Source organism: Pleuronectes platessa, chromosome 2, assembly GCF_947347685.1.
Source record: "Pleuronectes platessa chromosome 2, fPlePla1.1, whole genome shotgun sequence".
NCBI classification, from domain to species: Eukaryota; Metazoa; Chordata; class Actinopteri; order Pleuronectiformes; family Pleuronectidae; genus Pleuronectes; species Pleuronectes platessa.
The window spans coordinates 31070923-31093024 of record NC_070627.1 but is presented as its reverse complement, the minus strand read 5'-3'; the positions used below and the strand labels follow the sequence as shown (position 1 = coordinate 31093024).

The window sequence follows — 22102 nt, the reverse complement described above, 5'->3', positions numbered from 1 at the left end:
GTAGAGTTTACTTAAAAAATTTGAGGAAATAGGTTGCCCTAAAAAATTATAGTAATAGAAAATATAAACTTGAGTGGATTTAACTTAAAAGCTTGAAAGGCTAGAATTGTAATTTTAAGTTCAATGCACTAAATGCCAAATTGATTTAACTTAAAAACAGTTGTAGTCAGTAGTTTTATATACTTAAAATATTTGGGAAGATAGGCCTGAAAATGTTAAGTTGTGTGCATTGAAAAAATGAGTTGATTTAACTTTAAATCATTTGTAATATCAAATACTCTTCCTAATTACTCTACTTAGTTTTGTTAAGTTAAAGTGAGATTTTTTTTTCTTTTATAAATTTGTTTAACTTAAATAAAAAATTAACTGACAAATGGAATTTTTTTCAGTTTTATTCATTTGAACATACAATAAAAAAGGTACACAATACCTTTTAAAATTATCATTTTCATTCAGAACTCAGATTAAAGTATGTAACATGTGGGAATAACGACTCGTGAGAGGCGTTCAGTGCGCACGCAGGGGCACCGCAAAAAGAAGTACAACTACCGCCTTGGCGTAAATTAGCATATAAAAGTACTTTGATTTCTGGAAGAATTCTCACGCCAGCGGGTTAGAGTGCAAATATCAAAAAATAAGCACGGCAAATACCATCAAAACAGTGCTAATGCCATAACAGTGCAAAATGCCATAAAACTGTGCAAAATGCCATAAAACTGTGCAAAACTGCAAACATGTATTCCTACATGTCTAATGCCATAACAGTGCAAAATGCCGTAAAGCTGTACAAAATGCCATAAAACTGTGCAAAACTGCAAACATGTATTCCTACATGTGTAAACTTTAAACATTTATATCTGCGTTACATTTACGTAGCAGAAAAAAAACAGTTTCACAATGCAAGCTGATTTTTTAAAGTTTGGATTTTTGGTGTCAGCTCACTTCTTCCAAGGTCGAGCATTACCTGCTGAACAAATATGAAAGTGTTTTTCATATACTTCGGGTAATCGAGGTGCAGGGCATAGATTAGTCCAAAAAGAAGGCAGAAGGCCTGCGGTAGGTTCGCCAGGTCTTCCATCACCACGCTCCCTTCCAAGATGATCCCTACTTTGGATGGGTTGAGTTGAGTAGAATTTTCCTCATCCATGCAGAGGATTCCCACTGCAGTTTGACTGTAAAGTCCATTCTCATTTACATCCTAACAGAGCAAGAAACAAATAGACAAGCAGAGGACATAATTATGCAAACTATTATGAAAAGTGTTGCACAACATAAACAGCACAGACAGTAACTGATTTAACTGACTTCACACACCTTATGTGGTTTTTGCTGCTCAGTCACAGTCGTGCTGAAAAGATGTCAAATACTGCTCACAGAAATTTACTCGAACTCCTTAACAACAAGCACACTCACAACCCAGTCTCATCAGAAAATGTTCAATGGCAACGTTGGTCCACTTGGACCGACGTTACCATCTCACAATCTGGCCTCTCAGATTGTGAGATGGTAACATTTAGTCCTCCCATTGTTTTGCATTGGCGTGTTCTCACGTCACGTGACTCTCAAGCTCCCGTCTGCGGAGAGGAAAACATGGCGGAGATTCCTTGTTTTTTCAGATAAAAATATAATTTTGTAACTTAGTTTGGGCATAAAAATACATTCTGACACCATTTCTAGCGAGAAATGTGGTCTTTGCTTCCACAGTCTTCAGCCAGTTCGTGCTTATGATAAATATTTTAATAGTTATCACGCATGTTTTTATCGTTGCTATGATGGTTGCCATGGCACCACGGGCGCAGCTTGGTGTTTAAATCACAGTCCCTGCGTGGTGTCCTTCAGTGATCGTGAATGTTATTCATGTTATATAATAGTAATATTTGAGGCTAGATTACATCTCTAATGAGAAGGATCATGCGAGTCTGTTTATACCGAGGCCGGCCCGAGTGCGCGACCGGCCCGAGTCCGCGAGCCGAGCGGCCCGAGCGGCGCGAGCCGAGCGGCCCGAGTGCGCGAGCGGACCGAGTGCGCGAGCGGACATGACGTGTGGCTGTCGTAAAAACCCTATTTGTAAACAACCAGCCCTTTAACTCGGGGCTGCGTCATAAACACGGCGCGCTTGGAAGACCACGATGTCATCTTCCTTCTGTCAGGTAAGTAGTTTATTGTTTTTAAAGATCGTTACGATCTAGGTTTACAGTCCGAGTGCGGAGAGAGTCCGTCAATCCACACTATGGACGCTGTTCATCAGCTAATACGCCATTGTTAGCCACATGCTTCAGCCCACGGTAGCCTGTGCTACCTGGGAGGTGAATACATTGTTGTTGAAACCAGTTCAAGACGCTTAGCTCATCATTGAGGGACGCTACAATATAAATATAAACATGAATTTGATTTATGAATGCTTTAGATTAATAAGGAGTGTATTTGTCTACCATTACTCCACAATATCAGGTCAATTTGGTTTAATGTATAGTATGCACTATGACAATAATGTTTCCATGTTATGGAGTTGCGATTCATTTTATAAAACAATTGCTATGTTCTGTTTTTTAATCAAGGAGGATCCAAGTGAAGCTACAGGAGTTTCATTAACGTCAACAACTTGGACCAAACAGTTTGTTTTGCTTGATGAAGAGCAGGAAGGGCAGCCTGGAGAGAAAGAGAAGCCGGGTTGAGCCCACTACCATCATCCACGTACCACGAGGAAGATGAGGGAGAGAAATGATCCTACCATTAAAGAGGTACTTTTAAGTTACATACCAGAAAAAACATTTTATATAATTTGCCAAATATACATTTTTATTAAATCCCCAAAGTACACTTGCTGAAATACAAGTTAATATCACACTGAAAGAATTTTGATCAATCATGCTTCCCTGCTGTGATTGTTTAACTAGGAAAACAACTTTTTCCACAGGAAGGCAAGTAAATTGAAGGAATACATGTGCAGAGTTTTCCTCTGTTATGTATAATGATGACCCCCATCAAACATAATGTTAGCAATATTTACACCTTTTAATTTATACTGTTTATTTCTGTCTACATGTGTGAATTTGCCTTCATTAGTTTCAGAAAAGAGCGATGATGTATCGGTCAGTGGGCGGCAGCACGAGACTCCGCAAACTAGTCTGTAAGCAAAGCAGACGAAGGCATCGAGGTTGCGGCCTGCCATCATTGTTATTTTGCTTAAGGGACTGAATATGTTTCATGTAGAAATATTAGCATTTCCCTTATATCTACCAAAACTGCTTGTTTCACAGACTGCAGTTTTGTTTTGATCCGATGTGGTGTGCAAATACAACCGTATCTGCAATGGGTTGTGGGGCATTAACATTTGTAACTCTAATTTTGTTTTGACAGACTGTGAAAAGAACGTTGAGAACATCACCACTCTACAGGAAGACACAGTCCAGTAATGGGTGTCAGAAGTTCCGTAGTGAACGACAGGTACTGTGGAAAAATATGTGTCATTGTTGTACAATGTCCTTTGACTCTGTTTAAACAAGGTCAACACAAAAAGGTTTGATTGTAAACTGATATCGGTATGAATTCATGTTATTCTCCTCGTCAAAAGAAACAAACAATCCAAATTACCTGCAGAAAGCCCTTGATGGACGCTTCAGCTGCATCGTCAGACTGGTGAGACAGCAAGATGCCAACTTTAATGCCAATTTATTTGTGTAACATTCTGTGACCAAATGTATAGATAACTTTTTGTAGATTGTAAAAATAGATAACCCATTTATTACAAAAAAACTACACTAGAATTATCGCACTGCGTTGTATGACTCCGCTAACCAGAGCAGTGTCCGTCTACATATTTCTACATATTTTCTCTCATATAAATGACACTGTATCTCTTGACAACTGAAACCATAAGATGAGGTCAGTGTGGCCTTGACCTTTTTACTTTAAGACAAATACAAAGTTAGACAATCCGAAAACATGCAGTTATGCCTCCGGCGACTCGCTATTGCAGAGGCATTAAAACCGTAGTGTAGTAGATTGGATTTTATTGGTGTTACATTGGACATCTTGTATGGGTACACCAAAAAATATATTTGGTTTCACATTCTAGATGGCAATAAGCAGAGTCATCAACTCAGGTAAAATATTTCTGTAGAAAAGAAAGCCTTGTATGTGTGTATGTATACATACACACAAACGCACAATTGAGACGTTTTTGTCTTTTATCATATATTCTCAGGCAGTACTGATGCATTTACTGAGAGGGGACGTGAGGGCCTACTCTGCGTGCTCAGAGTTCAAGCCCAGCAGGCTGCAGCGGTCCTGACATATTCTGGAACAGCAGCACAGTCTTTGGATGACTCCTCTGAAGATGAAAACATGGCGAGGTACTTCTCCACTGATGAAGAACTGTGAGGGCTGTGATTAGCTACACTCTCTTGCTACAATGCTACTCATGCTACTCCCTGGCAGCCTTAGGAAGGCATTAGCTTGCTGTGTGGTAGCTGTTAGCTTCAGCATTTTTAGTTTTTAGTGGCCTGTCTGACGTTTATGTTAAAAAAAAATCAGAGGGAACCATCTTCATAATTTAACACTATGGTTTGTTTGTGTCCTTCAGTTCTTCTCAAGAGAAGCAGTACAGGTGTGCCTCAGCTCCACGGTCCCTCCTGCAGCCTCCGCTCCTGATGCTAACCTCATGTCTCCATCACACCAAGCAGCAGACCTGGATTGACAGACCTTTCTCCAGAGCTGCCCCCTCCCTCTGAAACCCCCCTCTCCAAAACACTATTTGTGTAGTTTTTAAAGTATTTTTTGCATGAGAATTGTTGATCATAACATTTCCAGCAGATGCCTTAATATAATGTTTGTGCACAATAAATGATATTGATCATAACATAATGGTATTTCCTTGCACTTCTACACCATGATATTGTCAGATAAGATGCTGATTACATTAAAGCAGTGAATGCTCTGCTTTAAGCAACATAAACACACAATGATTCAATGGATCTGAAGAAGAAGGGGCACATTACATTCTGTAGAGAATGCCTCAGTTATGGAAGTCAGAAAATAACTTTCTTTATCTGAGGTTCCAGCCATTTATAGTCACAGCAAAGCACACAGGTCTGGTTGTCTAAGTGGCGCCCATATCATTGTTTAAGATGTGTAACATCAAGTTTGTGTTTCAGTGCAAAATTAGTCATTAGTCAAGAGTTCACCATCTTGTTTACACTAAAATTAGGTGACCCAGATGTTTCACAATGCAATCTGATAAGGTCTTATGAGAAACATTCTTAACATTAAAGAAATCAACACAGAGGATAGCAATATCTGTTTGACTTTAATCAGTAGCTGGTAATCGGCAGCCTGACTTATTCAAACACATTAATACTACAATGAATGAGGCAGGGCCTTCTATCAGAAATCAACTATATCGTCACGTTATGTTTCTCTTGAGCACATGGAAATTACCTTCAGCTTCCACTCACTGTCACCTGAACCATACTGTTATTTCTGTATCTACAGTGACTTTTAGGAAAACATATACTAGAGGGCAATGTATAAACATTAATACATCTTATTTATATAGAGCTTTTCAAGAAGTGCAAGTACTAAACTGAGGGAAAGCTAATACAAACAATATATATATATCTTATTTCCATGTGCCAGGACAGCCTCACACTTGGATATAAACCAATTTTAGAATACATTTGCTTATACTGGAGATCTTTTAAATTAATGTCCCAGAAATGATTTCTGATGGAAAACCCCTGCCTTATTCATTGTAGTATTAATGTGTTTGAATAAGTCAGGCCGCTGATTATCAGCTACGGATTAAAGTCAAACAGATATTGCTATCCTCTGTGTTGATTTCTTTAATGTTAAGAATGTTTCTCATAAGACCTTATCAGATTGCATTGTGAAACATCTGGGTCACCTAATTTTAGTGTAAAGGAGAAGGTGAACTCTTGACTAATGACTAATTTTGCACTGAAACACAAACTTGATGTTACACATCTTAAACAATATGATATGGGCGCCACTTAGACAACCAGACCTGTGTGCTTTGCTGTGACTATAAATGACTGGAACCTCAGATAAAGAAAGTTATTTTCTGACTTCCATAACTGAGGCATTCTCTACAGAATGTAATGTGCCCATTCTACTTCAGATCCATTGAATCATTGTGTGTTTATGTTGCTTAAAGCAGAGCATTCACTGCTTTAATGTAATCAGCATCTTATCTGACAATATCATGGTGTAGAAGTGCAAGGAAATACCATTATGTTATGATCAATGTCATTTATTGTGCACAAACATTATATTAAGGCATCTGCTGGAAATGTTATGATCAACAATTCTCATGCAAAAAATACTTTAAAAACTACACAAATAGTGTTTTGGAGAGGGGGGTTTCAGAGGGAGGGGGCAGCTCTGGAGAAAGGTCTGTCAATCCAGGTCTGCTGCTTGGTGTGATGGAGACATGAGGTTAGCATCAGGAGCGGAGGCTGCAGGAGGGACCGTGGAGCTGAGGCACACCTGTACTGCTTCTCTTGAGAAGAACTGAAGGACACAAACAAACCATAGTGTTAAATTATGAAGATGGTTCCCTCTGATTTTTTTTTAACATAAACGTCAGACAGGCCACTAAAAACTAAAAATGCTGAAGCTAACAGCTACCACACAGCAAGCTAATGCCTTCCTAAGGCTGCCAGGGAGCAGCATGAGTAGCCTTGTAGCAAGAGAGTGTAGCTAATCACAGCCCTCACAGTTCTTCATCAGTGGAGAAGTACCTCGCCATGTTTTCATCTTCAGAGGAGTCATCTAAAGACTGTGCTGCTGTTCCAGAATATGTCAGGCCCGCTGCAGCCTGCTGGGCTTGAACTCTGAGCACGCAGAGTAGGCCCTCACGTCCCCTCTCAGTAAATGCATCAGTACTGCCTGAGAATATATGATAAAAGACAAAAACGTCTCAATTGTGCGTTTGTGTGTATGTATACATACACACATACAAGGCTTTCTTTTCTACAGAAATATTTTTCCTGAGTTGATGACTCTGCTTATTGCCATCTAGAATGTGAAACCAAATATATTTTTTGGTGTACCCATACAAGATGTCCAATGTAACACCAATAAAATCCAATCTACTACACTACGGTTTTAATGCCTCTGCAATAGCGAGTCGCCGGAGGCATAACTGCATGTTTTCGGATTGTCTAACTTTGTATTTGTCTTAAAGTAAAAAGGTCAAGGCCACACTGACCTCATCTTATGGTTTCAGTTGTCAAGAGATACAGTGTCATTTATATGAGAGAAAATATGTAGAAATATGTAGACGGACACTGCACTGGTTAGCGGAGTCATACAACGCAGTGCGATAATTCTAGTGTAGTTTTTTTGTAATAAATGGGTTATCTATTTTTACAATCTACAAAAAGTTATCTATACATTTGGTCACAGAATGTTACACAAATAAATTGGCATTAAAGTTGGCATCTTGCTGTCTCACCAGTCTGACGATGCAGCTGAAGCGTCCATCAAGGGCTTTCTGCAGGTAATTTGGATTGTTTGTTTCTTTTGACGAGGAGAATAACATGAATTCATACCGATATCAGTTTACAATCAAACCTTTTTGTGTTAACCTTGTTTAAACAGAGTCAAAGGACATTGTACAACAATGACACATATTTTTCCACAGTACCTGTCGTTCACTACTGAACTTCTGACACCCATTACTGGACTGTGTCTTCCTGTAGAGTGGTGATGTTCTCAACGTTCTTTTCACAGTCTGTCAAAACAAAATTAGAGTTACAAATGTTAATGCCCCACAACCCATTGCAGATACGGTTGTATTTGCACACCACATCGGATCAAAACAAAACTGCAGTCTGTGAAACAAGCAGTTTTGGTAGATATAAGGGAAATGCTAATATTTCTACATGAAACATATTCAGTCCCTTAAGCAAAATAACAATGATGGCAGGCCGCAACCTCGATGCCTTCGTCTGCTTTGCTTACAGACTAGTTTGCGGAGTCTCGTGCTGCCGCCCACTGACCGATACATCATCGCTCTTTTCTGAAACTAATGAAGGCAAATTCACACATGTAGACAGAAATAAACAGTATAAATTAAAAGGTGTAAATATTGCTAACATTATGTTTGATGGGGGTCATCATTATACATAACAGAGGAAAACTTTGCACATGTATTCCTTAAATTTACTTGCCTTCCTGTGGAAAAAGTTGTTTTCCTAGTTAAACAATCACAGCAGGGAAGCATGATTGTTAAAAATTCTTTCAGTGTGATATAAACTTGTATTTCAGCAAGTGTACTTTGGGGATTTAATAAAAATGTATATTTGGCAAATTATATAAAATGTTTTTTCTGGTATGTAACTTAAAAGTACCTCTTTAATGGTAGGATCATTTCTCTCCCTCATCTTCCTCGTGGTACGTGGATGATGGTAGTGGGCTCAACCCGGCTTCTCTTTCTCTCCAGGCTGCCCTTCCTGCTCTTCATCAAGCAAAACAAACTGTTCGGTCCAAGTTGTTGACGTTAATGAAACTCCTGTAGCTTCACTTGGATCCTCCTTGATTAAAAAACAGAACATAGCAATTGTTTTATAAAATGAATCGCAACTCCATAACATGGAAACATTATTGTCATAGTGCATACTATACATTAAACCAAATTGACCTGATATTGTGGAGTAATGGTAGACAAATACACTCCTTATTAATCTAAAGCATTCATAAATCAAATTCATGTTTATATTTATATTGTAGCGTCCCTCAATGATGAGCTAAGCGTCTTGAACTGCTTTCAACAACCATGTATTCACCTCCCAGGTAGCACAGGCTACCGTGGGCTGAAGCATGTGGCTAACAATGGCGTATTAGCTGATGAACAGCGTCCATAGTGTGGATTGACGGACTCTCCGCACTCGGACTGTAAACCTAGATCGTAACGATCTTTAAAAACAATAAACTACTTACCTGACAGAAGGAAGATGACATCGTGGTCTTCCAAGCGCGCCGTGTTTATGACGCAGCCCCGAGTTAAAGGGCTGGTTGTTTACAAATAGGGTTTTTACGACAGCCACACGTCATGTCCGCTCGCGCACTCGGTCCGCTCGCGCACTCGGGCCGCTCGGCTCGCGCCGCTCGGGCCGCTCGGCTCGCGGACTCGGGCCGGTCGCGCACTCGGGCCGGCCTCGGTATAAACAGACTCGCATGATCCTTCTCATTAGAGATGTAATCTAGCCTCAAATATTACTATTATATAACATGAATAACATTCACGATCACTGAAGGACACCACGCAGGGACTGTGATTTAAACACCAAGCTGCGCCCGTGGTGCCATGGCAACCATCATAGCAACGATAAAAACATGCGTGATAACTATTAAAATATTTATCATAAGCACGAACTGGCTGAAGACTGTGGAAGCAAAGACCACATTTCTCGCTAGAAATGGTGTCAGAATGTATTTTTATGCCCAAACTAAGTTACAAAATTATATTTTTATCTGAAAAAACAAGGAATCTCCGCCATGTTTTCCTCTCCGCAGACGAGAGCTTGAGAGTCACGTGACGTGAGAACACGCCAATGCAAAACAATGGGAGGACTAAATGTTACCATCTCACAATCTGAGAGGCCAGATTGTGAGATGGTAACGTCGGTCCAAGTGGACCAACGTTGCCATTGAACATTTTCTGATGAGACTGGGTTGACACTCAGAACTCTTCACTTAAAAAGTCAAATATCGAAGGACTAATGGGACTTACATTTCTGAGAGCAGTTTTTCCACATCTTTTACGCATGATGGAGAATAAAAGCAGCGCTGCAAATTGTTTAGCCAAATTGTACAAAAGTCCAGGTCTGATGCCATTCAAATTATTTAAAAGATTTGTAGCAGTCTTCAACAATGGCTTAAAATAAAAAATAAACTATGCCTTAAAACAAATTAAGTTACTTACAGAGCAGTTCCTGAAGAATGCACTGGGATCATCCCCCAAGATTATCGGCAATCCCCGAAGAATGAGGCACCTTATGTGTGTTGGCTCATTGACCTGGAAGATAGTGGACGTAAAACACAACAATAAAACACAGTTTGTTAAGGATAGTTTTAGCATTTAATATCTGCATGGTCTGTTTTTCAGCACCTTACTGCAAATTTCCAGAACTGGAAAGTGCAGGACAAATATTAACAAATGTAGATGAAAGAAGAGTGATGAGAAAAAGGAAAGAATTGAAGAGCAAAGAAGAAAGAAGGAGGAGTAGGTGTAGACTGATTGGACATGTCAACTCACCTTTGTCTTATGGAGAAGGTCAGTCAAAATCTGGCCGGTGAGGCCCCTCTTTTTCCTAAAGAGGTCCATCAGGCTTGGAGAGAAACGGTCAAGTGCATCAAAGAAGTTCTCTCTGAGACCCTTCCCCACCACTCTGTTGAACTCACAAAAGACCTGAAACATATTTCAAAGCAAACAATGTATAAGCCCATGTTTGAATGCCCCCATCTGTGACCCTTTACACCACTCCCAGATGGTAATATATAATACCTAGTTCTGAATATTTTTTTCTACAATACACAAGACACAAAGCCATTGAATCATTTTTGTGAACACTCAAGTCATACAAACCTGGCTTTCTGTGAAAAGAGCTGGCCATCGCTGTAACATCTGGTCGATGGGAGGCTTGTTTTTGACAACTTCTTTTCTCCGAAGTGCAAATGTCACATCCATCTCTTTCATAACAAGGGATGCATTCTGCTTCGTCTTCATCATTTCTGTAACCAGAACCTGACGAGCTTCTTCGAGGATGTGGTCATCCTTTCCTTCTGGATATTCGGGCAGAAAGTTTATTTCACCTTTCCTTGGCTTTTTGATGCCTTTGTTGGGAGGGTCACGATCTGTAGAGTACCTTCCCCGTTTACCACCGTTAACAGTGACATCAAGTCTACCTAGCTGGCGCATTTTGGTTCTATAATTACCCATCTTGAACTTCAAACAATTTTTCCACCCATCATAGCAGGAGGATGACCCGGATTCTTTAAGACAAGGATGTGTTAGTACTAAAGCTTTTGCAACATCTTCAAACTCTCGCTTGGTTGGGTATGCTTTGAATGCATACATGGTCTCAGCCAGTTTCTCAAGGATGTCATGTTTCAGCTCTTTTGTCATTTTGAGATAAGTTGCATCTCTGAGATACAACAGGTTACCCTGACGGAGTCGGTACTCTACATCAACAGAAAATTTGGGAATTTCAAATATCTCTGGCCACTGAAAACTTCTGTCCAGAGAGGAATTGGACAGGATATCGGTGTCTGCCTGGCTGCCTGTGTCACTACATGATTCAGTTTGTGGAGTAACTGGTACAAGCTCAATTAATGGGATGATTTTGATGGTTGGCTTCTCTGGGAGCTCAGAGAGATCTGTTAAGTTACACAGTTCGTTGTCAAATTCAGGGTCTTGGTATTGTAGGACGAATGTGTAGTTTGCTTGAAGAGTATCTCTGAGCATGCCTGTCAAATCTTCAAGTGTGTCTGGTCGCTTGGTCATCGTCAACTTTCTTATATCTCCTTCAGAGACAATAACCCTCATGGTAAATTTCTGTTGTACAGCCATCTGGAAAAAAAGGTACACAGGTTTTTAGCAAATAACATATCGTCTAAGTGTTACCATAAGTTCTCCTTGTACCCTATATGCTGATAGTGGGAGGACATCATTCAACTCTGGCATCTTAACCACACGCATAGAGGACGCATCATCACAGATAAGCTGGTAAGATCTCAAATGCTCACAGTACCATGTTGACATTTTGTGACAGACAAACATAATATCTGAGTTTATTGCAACAATCTTTTCAATCTGTGCAAATTCAGGGAGACCTGAACATGAACCAGTAGACAGTATCATGCCTGGCTGATACTTGACTCCATCTACGCTGACAGATGACGCCTCAAGAACTGACCCTGGCTTTGAAGCGTTTTGAGCAATTTCTCTCTGAACATTCAGAGGGAAAGAGGCAAGCAAAACCGAAGAATTTGGTCATGTGACACATCACTGTCATTGCTTCCATAATCACCAATGATTTCTGACTTGAACCTCTTCCAGTTTTGTTGCTTGTGTAATTTACACTTGTGTGCTTTGAAAGTCGAATACACACTGCTTTCAAACTTACAGTCTTTGTAAGGGCACCCAATTTTATGGTTCACCTTTAAGTGTGCATTATACAAGTGACTAAAGTAGACAGTCTCGGAGCAAGACTGAGCAAATCCACATGACAGACAACAAAACCTAACTGGTATGTCTTCACTTGGTTGCTGATCCAGAGGTTTGGTGTGAAAGCGAGATAAGTGCACTCTGAGTGCATTAAGAGATTTAAATGTACAAGGACAATCCTGATGTAAACAGGGAAATGGTTCTGTTCTTGCGTAACTTCCATGTTTTAACCTATAATGTCTAAATAGTTGAGTTCTCTTTTCACAGATCACAGGGCAATACTTGCACTTCCAAAGCATCACTTTTCCTGTGACATATCAAACAGTTACAGACAATGGATTTAAGTTTGACTGGTATTTCACAAATATAACTATTTCTATTTATACCAATTAGGTATTTTCAGACTGTTACTTTAAAATGGGTGACATTAAAGCCACATATGTCAGTGCTTGTTCAATGCTCCTTTCTGATCAGCACACCTACATTATGTAATGAATATGGCCGAGTCACATTAATTTATTGGTGCCTTTGTCAGGGGTATAAATGCCATTATCTATAGGGGGGAGGGGGACAGTGAAATAAAATAAGCTGAAAATGTGTACCTGACTGGTCTTCACTGCTCACAAACCGCCCCTTAAGTGAAAAATAAAAAAAGGATGTAGTTAATGCTTTCAAGTACTCACAAACACTGCATTTTTCAAAAAACGTTGTCACTGATACAAGTTTGTATTGCTCATAGAGTAATTAATAAGTAAGTAATAGATGGAGAATGTCGGTGGACTGGTTAACATCTCACTGTAATTCAAACACATGCTTTCCACCATGTGACCTATCTCTAAAAAGGCTAACCAGTGTAGCAGGCAAGCTAAAATGTCGTCGCTAGTGTTAGCTTACTAGCACTCACCAGATTAAGTTAACCGCACCACAGCAGTTGCGCCGCCGTCTTCCTCTCTTCTCCGCTCGAACCACCGCTCCGTCCGGTTCGGCTCGCGTGCAAACAGACAAACGTCCCAAGTACGATACAAAAGCAGCACACGCATGTAGAGGTTCACCTTCTTCAGTGAGCGCGAAACGCACAGGTGGGAAGTTATCTTCTTCTTCGTTGTCGTTTTCGTCCATACAGGTGCATGTCGCCACCTATGACGCGGGGTTTGTAACGGCATGACTGTCACCTCAAAGTCATGAAACGGTTCGTGAGATATCTTACGTAGAGTTAAGATGGCGGAGATTGCTGTGGTCTTGTGTGTTTCAGTTTCAATATTTTCCTTCATGGTTAAAAAAAACTAACCGCTAATAGGTTTTCTAAGCCCTATTTTCACATCCCTAATCTCATACCGGAAGAACCACACAGAGAACTACAAATCTAATGGCGTTCGCATACGTGTGTGTGTGTTGTTTCCATCTTTTGTAGTTCTAATGTGTTTTCACTATTATGTGAGATTGCGACCGGGAACCTTGCATGCTTCTTTATGGTTTATTGGTGTGAGAAAAACTCCTGTTTAATCAGATTTAGTTTTTCTTACTAATAAAATGTTAAAAAATAGTTTTTTCAAGGTTTTGGCCCTACTCAGTGGCACCCCCCATAAGTTTGCAATGGGTTATGGTAGTGGAGTTCAAGACCTTTCAAAAACAGTTCATACCATGTCTGTTGCATATTTAGTTTCCATCCTGTAAGCCATCAAAACTGACTCAGGTGCAAGATTCAAAGGACATCCCTGAGGAGCAGGAGCCATCCACAATTTTCCCACTGACATAAAGTTACTCCCGAGGTCAAGACCTTTACGATGATGTCTTTTCTTTTGTTCTACGACAAAGTTTACATTTCATCTTGCTCCAAGCACAGGCCTTCTCAGGTGTACTTTCTCAGACCCCATCGAGGTTCAAGCTGGATCAAATCCAATCTGTTTAAAGTGGTATTTAATGGCCAGATATGGTCAAAATATGTATGTTTGCTTTATACACAATCATGTGTTTCACTTTAGACCAAGTTAGAGACACCTTTGTTCATTAGCAACCCAATCACCGTGGTGCAACCCAATCACCGTGGTGCAGATTTCATTTGTATTTTTCATATTAGGGTTAGGGTTAGATGAATGTCCGCCATGTTTTTTGTTTTCACAAAGAGAGAGAAGCGCATAAGTCACGTGTCCCCAGCCTCCTGACTCACAATTATGTGGAATTCTAGTGCATTACTTTTACTAGCATGTTTTACAAAATTTTGATGAGACCAGCCTGAAGGAGGATATTAAACCTACCTGTATTTTGTTTAAATAATGCTCTCTGAACCTGTAACTGTTTATTTAACAGGAAATATCAACTTTTGTGAAATATAATGACATTACTTAAGGGGTGATACAATTTGGTGTGTCATTCATTTATCCACAAAACTCTTAATATTATCATTATTAATAAGTCATTAATAGTTCATATTTAATTTCAATTAGTAAGGTATTCTGAATACTGCAGCTTCTCCTTGATATAAAGATGTGTGGGCATGAAATAAAAAACTCAAGTTTTTACAACCAAAACTAAAAAAAAAATTGTATATATCACTTAAAATGATCCATCAACTGCATTACTAACAGATGTAAGTATATTCTACTTCAAATTAGTAGAATAAACCTACATCTGATAGTTATGGTATCATACTTAAATTTTTTATGTACATTCAAATGAAATTTTCCAGCTCATTAGTTGTCCGGGCTTACAGTGCGCGAGTCCTGACGGAGGCACGGCATCAAGCGATGTGAAGAGGAAGTAAAACTTTCAGACACTGACATCGAGGTGTTTGTTAGTGAGATGGAGGTGAAGAGCGACTTATGGGACAGCTGTGATGTCACTAATAAAGGAAATACACTGATACTCTGCCGCTGCTGCTGTGGATAACACAATGTGTGAGAATAGAAATCGCTGAACCCTCGCTTCCTCCTCATACTTCCATTCGCATGCACACATCGTCCAGAACCCCCCACCGGGGTCACGGTAGTATTTATCCATTTAGAGAATCGGACCGCTTCCCTCACATCAGTGGATCCTTGCCTCCACTCTGGGATCTTATTTGGAAAGTTTATTCATTTCTTGTAAGTGATCTCCTGTGCGCTCTGCCCGCTCTCTGTGCGCTCTGCGCCACTGCGCTCTCTGCGGTCTGCGCGCTCTGCTGAATTATGTTGAATTTCATTTAAAACAATAATAAACAGACAAATAAATTTACATGACAATTGTTTACAGTGCGGGAGTTACACTCCAACAGAACGCATCACACTCGCGCTGTGGGTTTTACGCGGTGTCATTGCCGCCGGTCTACGGGGAGTATGACGGAAGTTGCATGTGCGCAGGACATCAGCTCCTGTGGAAACACACGAGCAAAGCGATGACGGAAGCGACGCTGATGGGATCGGTCCCAGAATTTCCTTGTGGGTAACTCTTTAGATTTGGAAGGGTCGAACATCAAAGCAGCAAACACAAAAACCTGAAGGGAACAACCTAAACTTAACTACTGAAATTAATGGAACCAAAAGACATGTTCCTATCCTGACTCCTCTTCCAGAAACAGGAGAAAAAATGGGTTCAACTCAAATGATACCCACCCCCCGAACCTGGCTGGGACATCCTCAACAGATCTTAAGACACGTTACAAGTGTAAGGGGTCAATTCTTAATACAGTTTTCGAGTTTTGGCAGTGTTATTTTTCCCGTTTTGCTGATATTTTAATTCATCCGACAGGACAGTGATTCCTATAGGCTGCGGGGATTTGGCGACGTCTATTAAGGGACACCGTAGCGCTCCCTCTCGCCCTCTCTCTCTCTCCACTGCCGGTCCTGTGTGTGTGAGTAAGTGCAGCGTGGCCGCAGCAGGTGCGGACACAAATTGTTTGTTGCGGTGAGTTTGCTGAAAGTAACTTTAATGTCAACGGAGATCACTCAGAAAACGTTCCGCAAATATTAACCTTTATTCCGTCCCTAGAGCCAGCGTACAGCTGTGTGTGTGTGCGTGAGGGTGAGACTGTATCAGCGTCGGCATAAATGCGCGCTGTAATCTTCAGTCATAAGAGTAATACTTGTAAGTAATGCGCCGGAACAATTAACAGAGTCTTCACTATTGTGTGCGTGACATTAAGTTAAGTTGTCTTTTCCTGTTTTAGTAATTGCTCTCAAGACAATAAGGACGGCGTGGATCCCTGCTTTATTTTAAATGAATTAAAGGTATGACATAATGATGTGTTTTATGATTGTCAATGTTTTCAAACATTTTGATAAACTGGTTTAAATTGTGTGAACTAACTACAACAAGTTTGTTTTATAGGGCTGCCTTATTTGACCTTATTTAAATTTAGTTTCTTTCTGATTTATTGGTTTGATTATTGTGCTTTTTGTTTTATTTTATTTTGTTCTATGGGAATGTGCAATATGGTTGACTGGTACGTATTAAATAAATTGTATATTTCTGAAATCACAGCCTCTTCTGCTGATGTTTTAATGTTCCTGACAGGACGGTGATTCTTATAGGCTGCAGGGAGTCGGCGAAGTCTTTTTAGGGACCCCGTAACTCTTCCCTTCTCCCCCTCTCTCTCTCCCCCCACTGCCGGTCCTGTGTGTGTGAGGAAGTGTAGCGTGGGCCGAGCAGGGATGGATTTATAAAAGAGTGCGTAGGATTCTTACTAAAAGTGTGCTTATGCCAAAAAAAGCAGGAAATGGCGTAAGCCAAAGCTAATTCCGATTTATAAAACCGTGCGCACGCAAAACCTGAACTCCAAATCCGCTCTCCACACGCTCAATTTCTACTATAAATGGTCAATGCATAGCACGTCACGAATATTAAATTATGAAGCTGACCAATGGTTTTCCACCGCGAGTCCTGACGGAGGCACGGCATCAAGCGATGTGAAGAGGAAGTAAAACTTTCAGACACTGACATCGAGGTGTTTGTTAGTGAGATGGAGGTGAAGAGCGACTTATGGGACAGCTGTGATGTCACTAATAAAGGAAATACACTGATACTCTGCCGCTGCTGCTGTGGATAACACAATGTGTGAGAATAGAAATCGCTGAACCCTCGCTTCCTCCTCATACTTCCATTCGCATGCACACATCGTCCAGAACCCCCCACCGGGGTCACGGTAGTATTTATCCATTTAGAGAATCGGACCGCTTCCCTCACATCAGTGGATCCTTGCCTCCACTCTGGGATCTTATTTGGAAAGTTTATTCATTTCTTGTAAGTGATCTCCTGTGCGCTCTGCCCGCTCTCTGTGCGCTCTGCGCCACTGCGCTCTCTGCGGTCTGCGCGCTCTGCTGAATTATGTTGAATTTCATTTAAAACAATAATAAACAGACAAATAAATTTACATGACAATTGTTTACAGTGCGGGAGTTACACTCCAACAGAACGCATCACACTCCCGCTGTGGGTTTTACGCGGTGTCATTGCCGCCGGTCTACGGGGAGTATGACGGAAGTTGCATGTGCGCAGGACATCAGCTCCTGTGGAAACACACGAGCAAAGCGATGACGGAAGCGACGCTGATGGGATCGGTCCCAGAATTTCCTTGTGGGTAACTCTTTAGATTTGGAAGGGTCGAACATCAAAGCAGCAAACACAAAAACCTGAAGGGAACAACCTAAACTTAACTACTGAAATTAATGGAACCAAAAGACATGTTCCTATCCTGACTCCTCTTCCAGAAACAGGAGAAAAAATGGGTTCAACTCAAATGATACCCACCCCCCGAACCTGGCTGGGACATCCTCAACAGATCTTAAGACACGTTACAAGTGTAAGGGGTCAATTCTTAATACAGTTTTTGAGTTTTGGCAGTGTTATTTTCCCCGTTTTGCTGATATTTTAATTCATCCGACAGGACTGATTCCTATAGGCTGCGGGGATTTGGCGACGTCTATTAAGGGACACCGTAGCGCTCCCTCTCGCCCTCTCTCTCTCTCTCCACTGCCGGTCCTGTGTGTGTGAGTAAGTGCAGCGTGGCCGCAGCAGGTGCGGACACAAATTGTTTGTTGCGGTGAGTTTGCTGAAAGTAACTTTAATGTCAACGGAGATCACTCAGAAAACGTTCCGCAAATATTAACCTTTATTCCGTCCCTAGAGCCAGCGTACAGCTGTGTGTGTGTGCGTGAGGGTGAGACTGTATCAGCGTCGGCATAAATGCGCGCTGTAATCTTCAGTCATAAGAGTAATACTTGTAAGTAATGCGCCGGAACAATTAACAGAGTCTTCACTATTGTGTGCGTGACATTAAGTTAAGTTGTATTTTCCTGTTTTAGTAATTGCTCTCAAGACAATAAGGACGGCGTGGATCCCTGCTTTATTTTAAATGAATTAAAGGTATGACATAATGATGTGTTTTATGATTGTCAATGTTTTCAAACATTTTGATAAACTGGTTTAAATTGTGTGAACTAACTACAACAAGTTTGTTTTATAGGGCTGCCTTATTTGACCTTATTTAAATTTAGTTTCTTTCTGATTTATTGGTTTGATTATTGTGCTTTTTGTTTTATTTTATTTTGTTCTATGGGAATGTGCAATATGGTTGACTGGTACGTATTAAATAAATTGTATATTTCTGAAATCACAGCCTCTTCTGCTGATGTTTTAATGTTCCTGACAGGACGGTGATTCTTATAGGCTGCAGGGAGTCGGCGAAGTCTTTTTAGGGACCCCGTAACTCTTCCCTTCTCCCCCTCTCTCTCTCCCCCCACTGCCGGTCCTGTGTGTGTGAGGAAGTGTAGCGTGGGCCGAGCAGGGATGGATTTATAAAAGAGTGCGTAGGATTCTTACTAAAAGTGTGCTTACGCCAAAAAAAGCAGGAAATGGCGTAAGCCAAAGCTAATTCCGATTTATAAAACCGTGCGCACGCAAAACCTGAACTCCAAATCCGCTCTCCACACGCTCAATTTCTACTATAAATGGTCAATGCATAGCACGTCACGAATATTAAATTATGAAGCTGACCAATGGTTTTCCACCGCGAGTCCTGACGGAGGCACGGCATCAAGCGATGTGAAGAGGAAGTAAAACTTTCAGACACTGACATCGAGGTGTTTGTTAGTGAGATGGAGGTGAAGAGCGACTTATGGGACAGCTGTGATGTCACTAATAAAGGAAATACACTGATACTCTGCCGCTGCTGCTGTGGATAACACAATGTGTGAGAATAGAAATCGCTGAACCCTCGCTTCCTCCTCATACTTCCATTCGCATGCACACATCGTCCAGAACCCCCCACCGGGGTCACGGTAGTATTTATCCATTTAGAGAATCGGACCGCTTCCCTCACATCAGTGGATCCTTGCCTCCACTCTGGGATCTTATTTGGAAAGTTTATTCATTTCTTGTAAGTGATCTCCTGTGCGCTCTGCCCGCTCTCTGTGCGCTCTGCGCCACTGCGCTCTCTGCGGTCTGCGCGCTCTGCTGAATTATGTTGAATTTCATTTAAAACAATAATAAACAGACAAATAAATTTACATGACAATTGTTTACAGTGCGGGAGTTACACTCCAACAGAACGCATCACACTCGCGCTGTGGGTTTTACGCGGTGTCATTGCCGCCGGTCTACGGGGAGTATGACGGAAGTTGCATGTGCGCAGGACATCAGCTCCTGTGGAAACACACGAGCAAAGCGATGACGGAAGCGACGCTGATGGGATCGGTCCCAGAATTTCCTTGTGGGTAACTCTTTAGATTTGGAAGGGTCGAACATCAAAGCAGCAAACACAAAAACCTGAAGGGAACAACCTAAACTTAACTACTGAAATTAATGGAACCAAAAGACATGTTCCTATCCTGACTCCTCTTCCAGAAACAGGAGAAAAAATGGGTTCAACTCAAATGATACCCACCCCCGAACCTGGCTGGGACATCCTCAACAGATCTTAAGACACGTTACAAGTGTAAGGGGTCAATTCTTAATACAGTTTTCGAGTTTTGGCAGTGTTATTTTTCCCGTTTTGCTGATATTTTAATTCATCCGACAGGACAGTGATTCCTATAGGCTGCGGGGATTTGGCGACGTCTATTAAGGGACACCGTAGCGCTCCCTCTCGCCCTCTCTCTCTCTCCACTGCCGGTCCTGTGTGTGTGAGTAAGTGCAGCGTGGCCGCAGCAGGTGCGGACACAAATTGTTTGTTGCGGTGAGTTTGCTGAAAGTAACTTTAATGTCAACGGAGATCACTCAGAAAACGTTCCGCAAATATTAACCTTTATTCCGTCCCTAAAGCCAGCGTACAGCTGTGTGTGTGTGCGTGAGGGTGAGACTGTATCAGCGTCGGCATAAATGCGCGCTGTAATCTTCAGTCATAAGAGTAATACTTGTAAGTAATGCGCCGGAACAATTAACAGAATCTTCACTATTGTGTGCGTGACATTAAGTTAAGTTGTCTTTTCCTGTTTTAGTAATTGCTCTCAAGACAATAAGGACGGCGTGGATCCCTGCTTTATTTTAAATGAATTAAAGGTATGACATAATGATGTGTTTTATGATTGTCAATGTTTTCAAACATTTTGATAAACTGGTTTAAATTGTGTGAACTAACTACAACAAGTTTGTTTTATAGGGCTGCCTTATTTGACCTTATTTAAATTTAGTTTCTTTCTGATTTATTGGTTTGATTATTGTGCTTTTTGTTTTATTTTATTTTGTTCTATGGGAATGTGCAATATGGTTGACTGGTACGTATTAAATAAATTGTATATTTCTGAAATCACAGCCTCTTCTGCTGATGTTTTAATGTTCCTGACAGGACGGTGATTCTTATAGGCTGCAGGGAGTCGGCGAAGTCTATTTAGGGACCCCCTAACTCTTCCCTTCTCCCCCTCTCTCTCTCCCCCCACTGCCGGTCCTGTGTGTGTGAGGAAGTGTTGCGTGGGCCGAGCAGGGATGGATTTATAAAAGAGTGCGTAGGATGCTTACTAAAAGTGTGCTTATGCCCAAAAGCAGGAAATGGCGTAAGCCAAAGCTAATTCCGATTTATAAAACCGTGCGCACGCAAAACCTGAACTCCAAATCCGCTCTCCACACGCTCAATTTCTACTAAAAATGGTCAATGCATAGCACGTCACGAACATTAAATTATGAAGCTGACCAATGGTTTTCCACCGCGAGTCCTGACGGAGGCACGGCATCAAGCGATGTGAAGAGGAAGTAAAACTTTCAGACACTGACATCGAGGTGTTTGTTAGTGAGATGGAGGTGAAGAGCGACTTATGGGACAGCTGTGATGTCACTAATAAAGGAAATACACTGATACTCTGCCGCTGCTGCTGTGGATAACACAATGTGTGAGAATAGAAATCGCTGAACCCTCGCTTCCTCCTCATACTTCCATTCGCATGCACACATCGTCCAGAACCCCCCACCGGGGTCACGGTAGTATTTATCCATTTAGAGAATCGGACCGCTTCCCTCACATCAGTGGATCCTTGCCTCCACTCTGGGATCTTATTTGGAAAGTTTATTCATTTCTTGTAAGTGATCTCCTGTGCGCTCTGCCCGCTCTCTGTGCGCTCTGCGCCACTGCGCTCTCTGCGGTCTGCGCGCTCTGCTGAATTATGTTGAATTTCATTTAAAACAATAATAAACAGACAAATAAATTTACATGACAATTGTTTACAGTGCGGGAGTTACACTCCAACAGAACGCATCACACTCGCGCTGTGGGTTTTACGCGGTGTCATTGCCGCCGGTCTACGGGGAGTATGACGGAAGTTGCATGTGCGCAGGACATCAGCTCCTGTGGAAACACACGAGCAAAGCGATGACGGAAGCGACGCTGATGGGATCGGTCCCAGAATTTCCTTGTGGGTAACTCTTTAGATTTGGAAGGGTCGAACATCAAAGCAGCAAACACAAAAACCTGAAGGGAACAACCTAAACTTAACTACTGAAATTAATGGA

The 22102-nt window shown here is 41.3% G+C and overlaps 2 protein-coding genes and 2 long non-coding RNA genes across 5 annotated transcripts in view; 1 reads left to right on the top strand and 3 right to left on the bottom strand.

The window, feature by feature from the left end:
• Positions 1–22102, bottom strand: part of LOC128446732 (piggyBac transposable element-derived protein 4-like) — a 291349-nt gene that overhangs the window by 206440 nt on the left and 62807 nt on the right. The gene's annotated exons all lie outside the window — the stretch shown is intronic.
• Positions 396–13294, bottom strand: LOC128456244 (sterile alpha motif domain-containing protein 3). 2 transcript variants are annotated; one of them, XM_053440342.1, is made up of 6 exons: positions 13098–13294; positions 12796–12826; positions 10613–11596; positions 10283–10435; positions 9950–10042; positions 396–1198 (listed from the first exon to the last, which is right to left on the bottom strand). In XM_053440342.1, the coding sequence occupies exons 3-6, from the start codon at positions 11594–11596 to the stop codon at positions 893–895; spliced, it is 1536 nt and encodes a 511-aa protein (XP_053296317.1). In that variant the 5' UTR covers positions 12796–12826; positions 13098–13294; the 3' UTR covers positions 396–892. The 2 variants fall into 2 exon arrangements, 1 of the variants encoding a protein (XP_053296317.1); XR_008341807.1 differs by lacking the exons at positions 396–1198; positions 10613–11596 and having other exon boundaries at positions 9712–10042.
• LOC128456285 (uncharacterized) lies at positions 2052–4739 on the top strand. Its single transcript, XR_008341818.1, has 5 exons — positions 2052–2150; positions 2559–2741; positions 3361–3639; positions 4208–4355; positions 4586–4739. It is a non-coding gene; the product is annotated as an uncharacterized LOC128456285 (long non-coding RNA).
• LOC128456270 (uncharacterized) lies at positions 6298–9098 on the bottom strand. Its single transcript, XR_008341811.1, has 5 exons — positions 8965–9098; positions 8376–8558; positions 7478–7756; positions 6762–6909; positions 6298–6531 (listed from the first exon to the last, which is right to left on the bottom strand). It is a non-coding gene; the product is annotated as an uncharacterized LOC128456270 (long non-coding RNA).

Coding starts and splice junctions, on each gene's coding strand:
- LOC128456244 (XM_053440342.1), bottom strand. CDS start 11,596: ATGGCTGTACAACAGAAATTTACCATGAGGGTTATTGTCTCTGAAGGA. Junction 10,043..10,282: donor ACCTTCTCCATAAGACAAAG/GTGAGTTGACAT, acceptor ACTATCTTCCAG/GTCAATGAGCCAACACACAT. Junction 1,199..9,949: donor CATTCTTCAGGAACTGCTCT/GTAAGTAACTTA, acceptor TTGCTCTGTTAG/GATGTAAATGAGAATGGACT.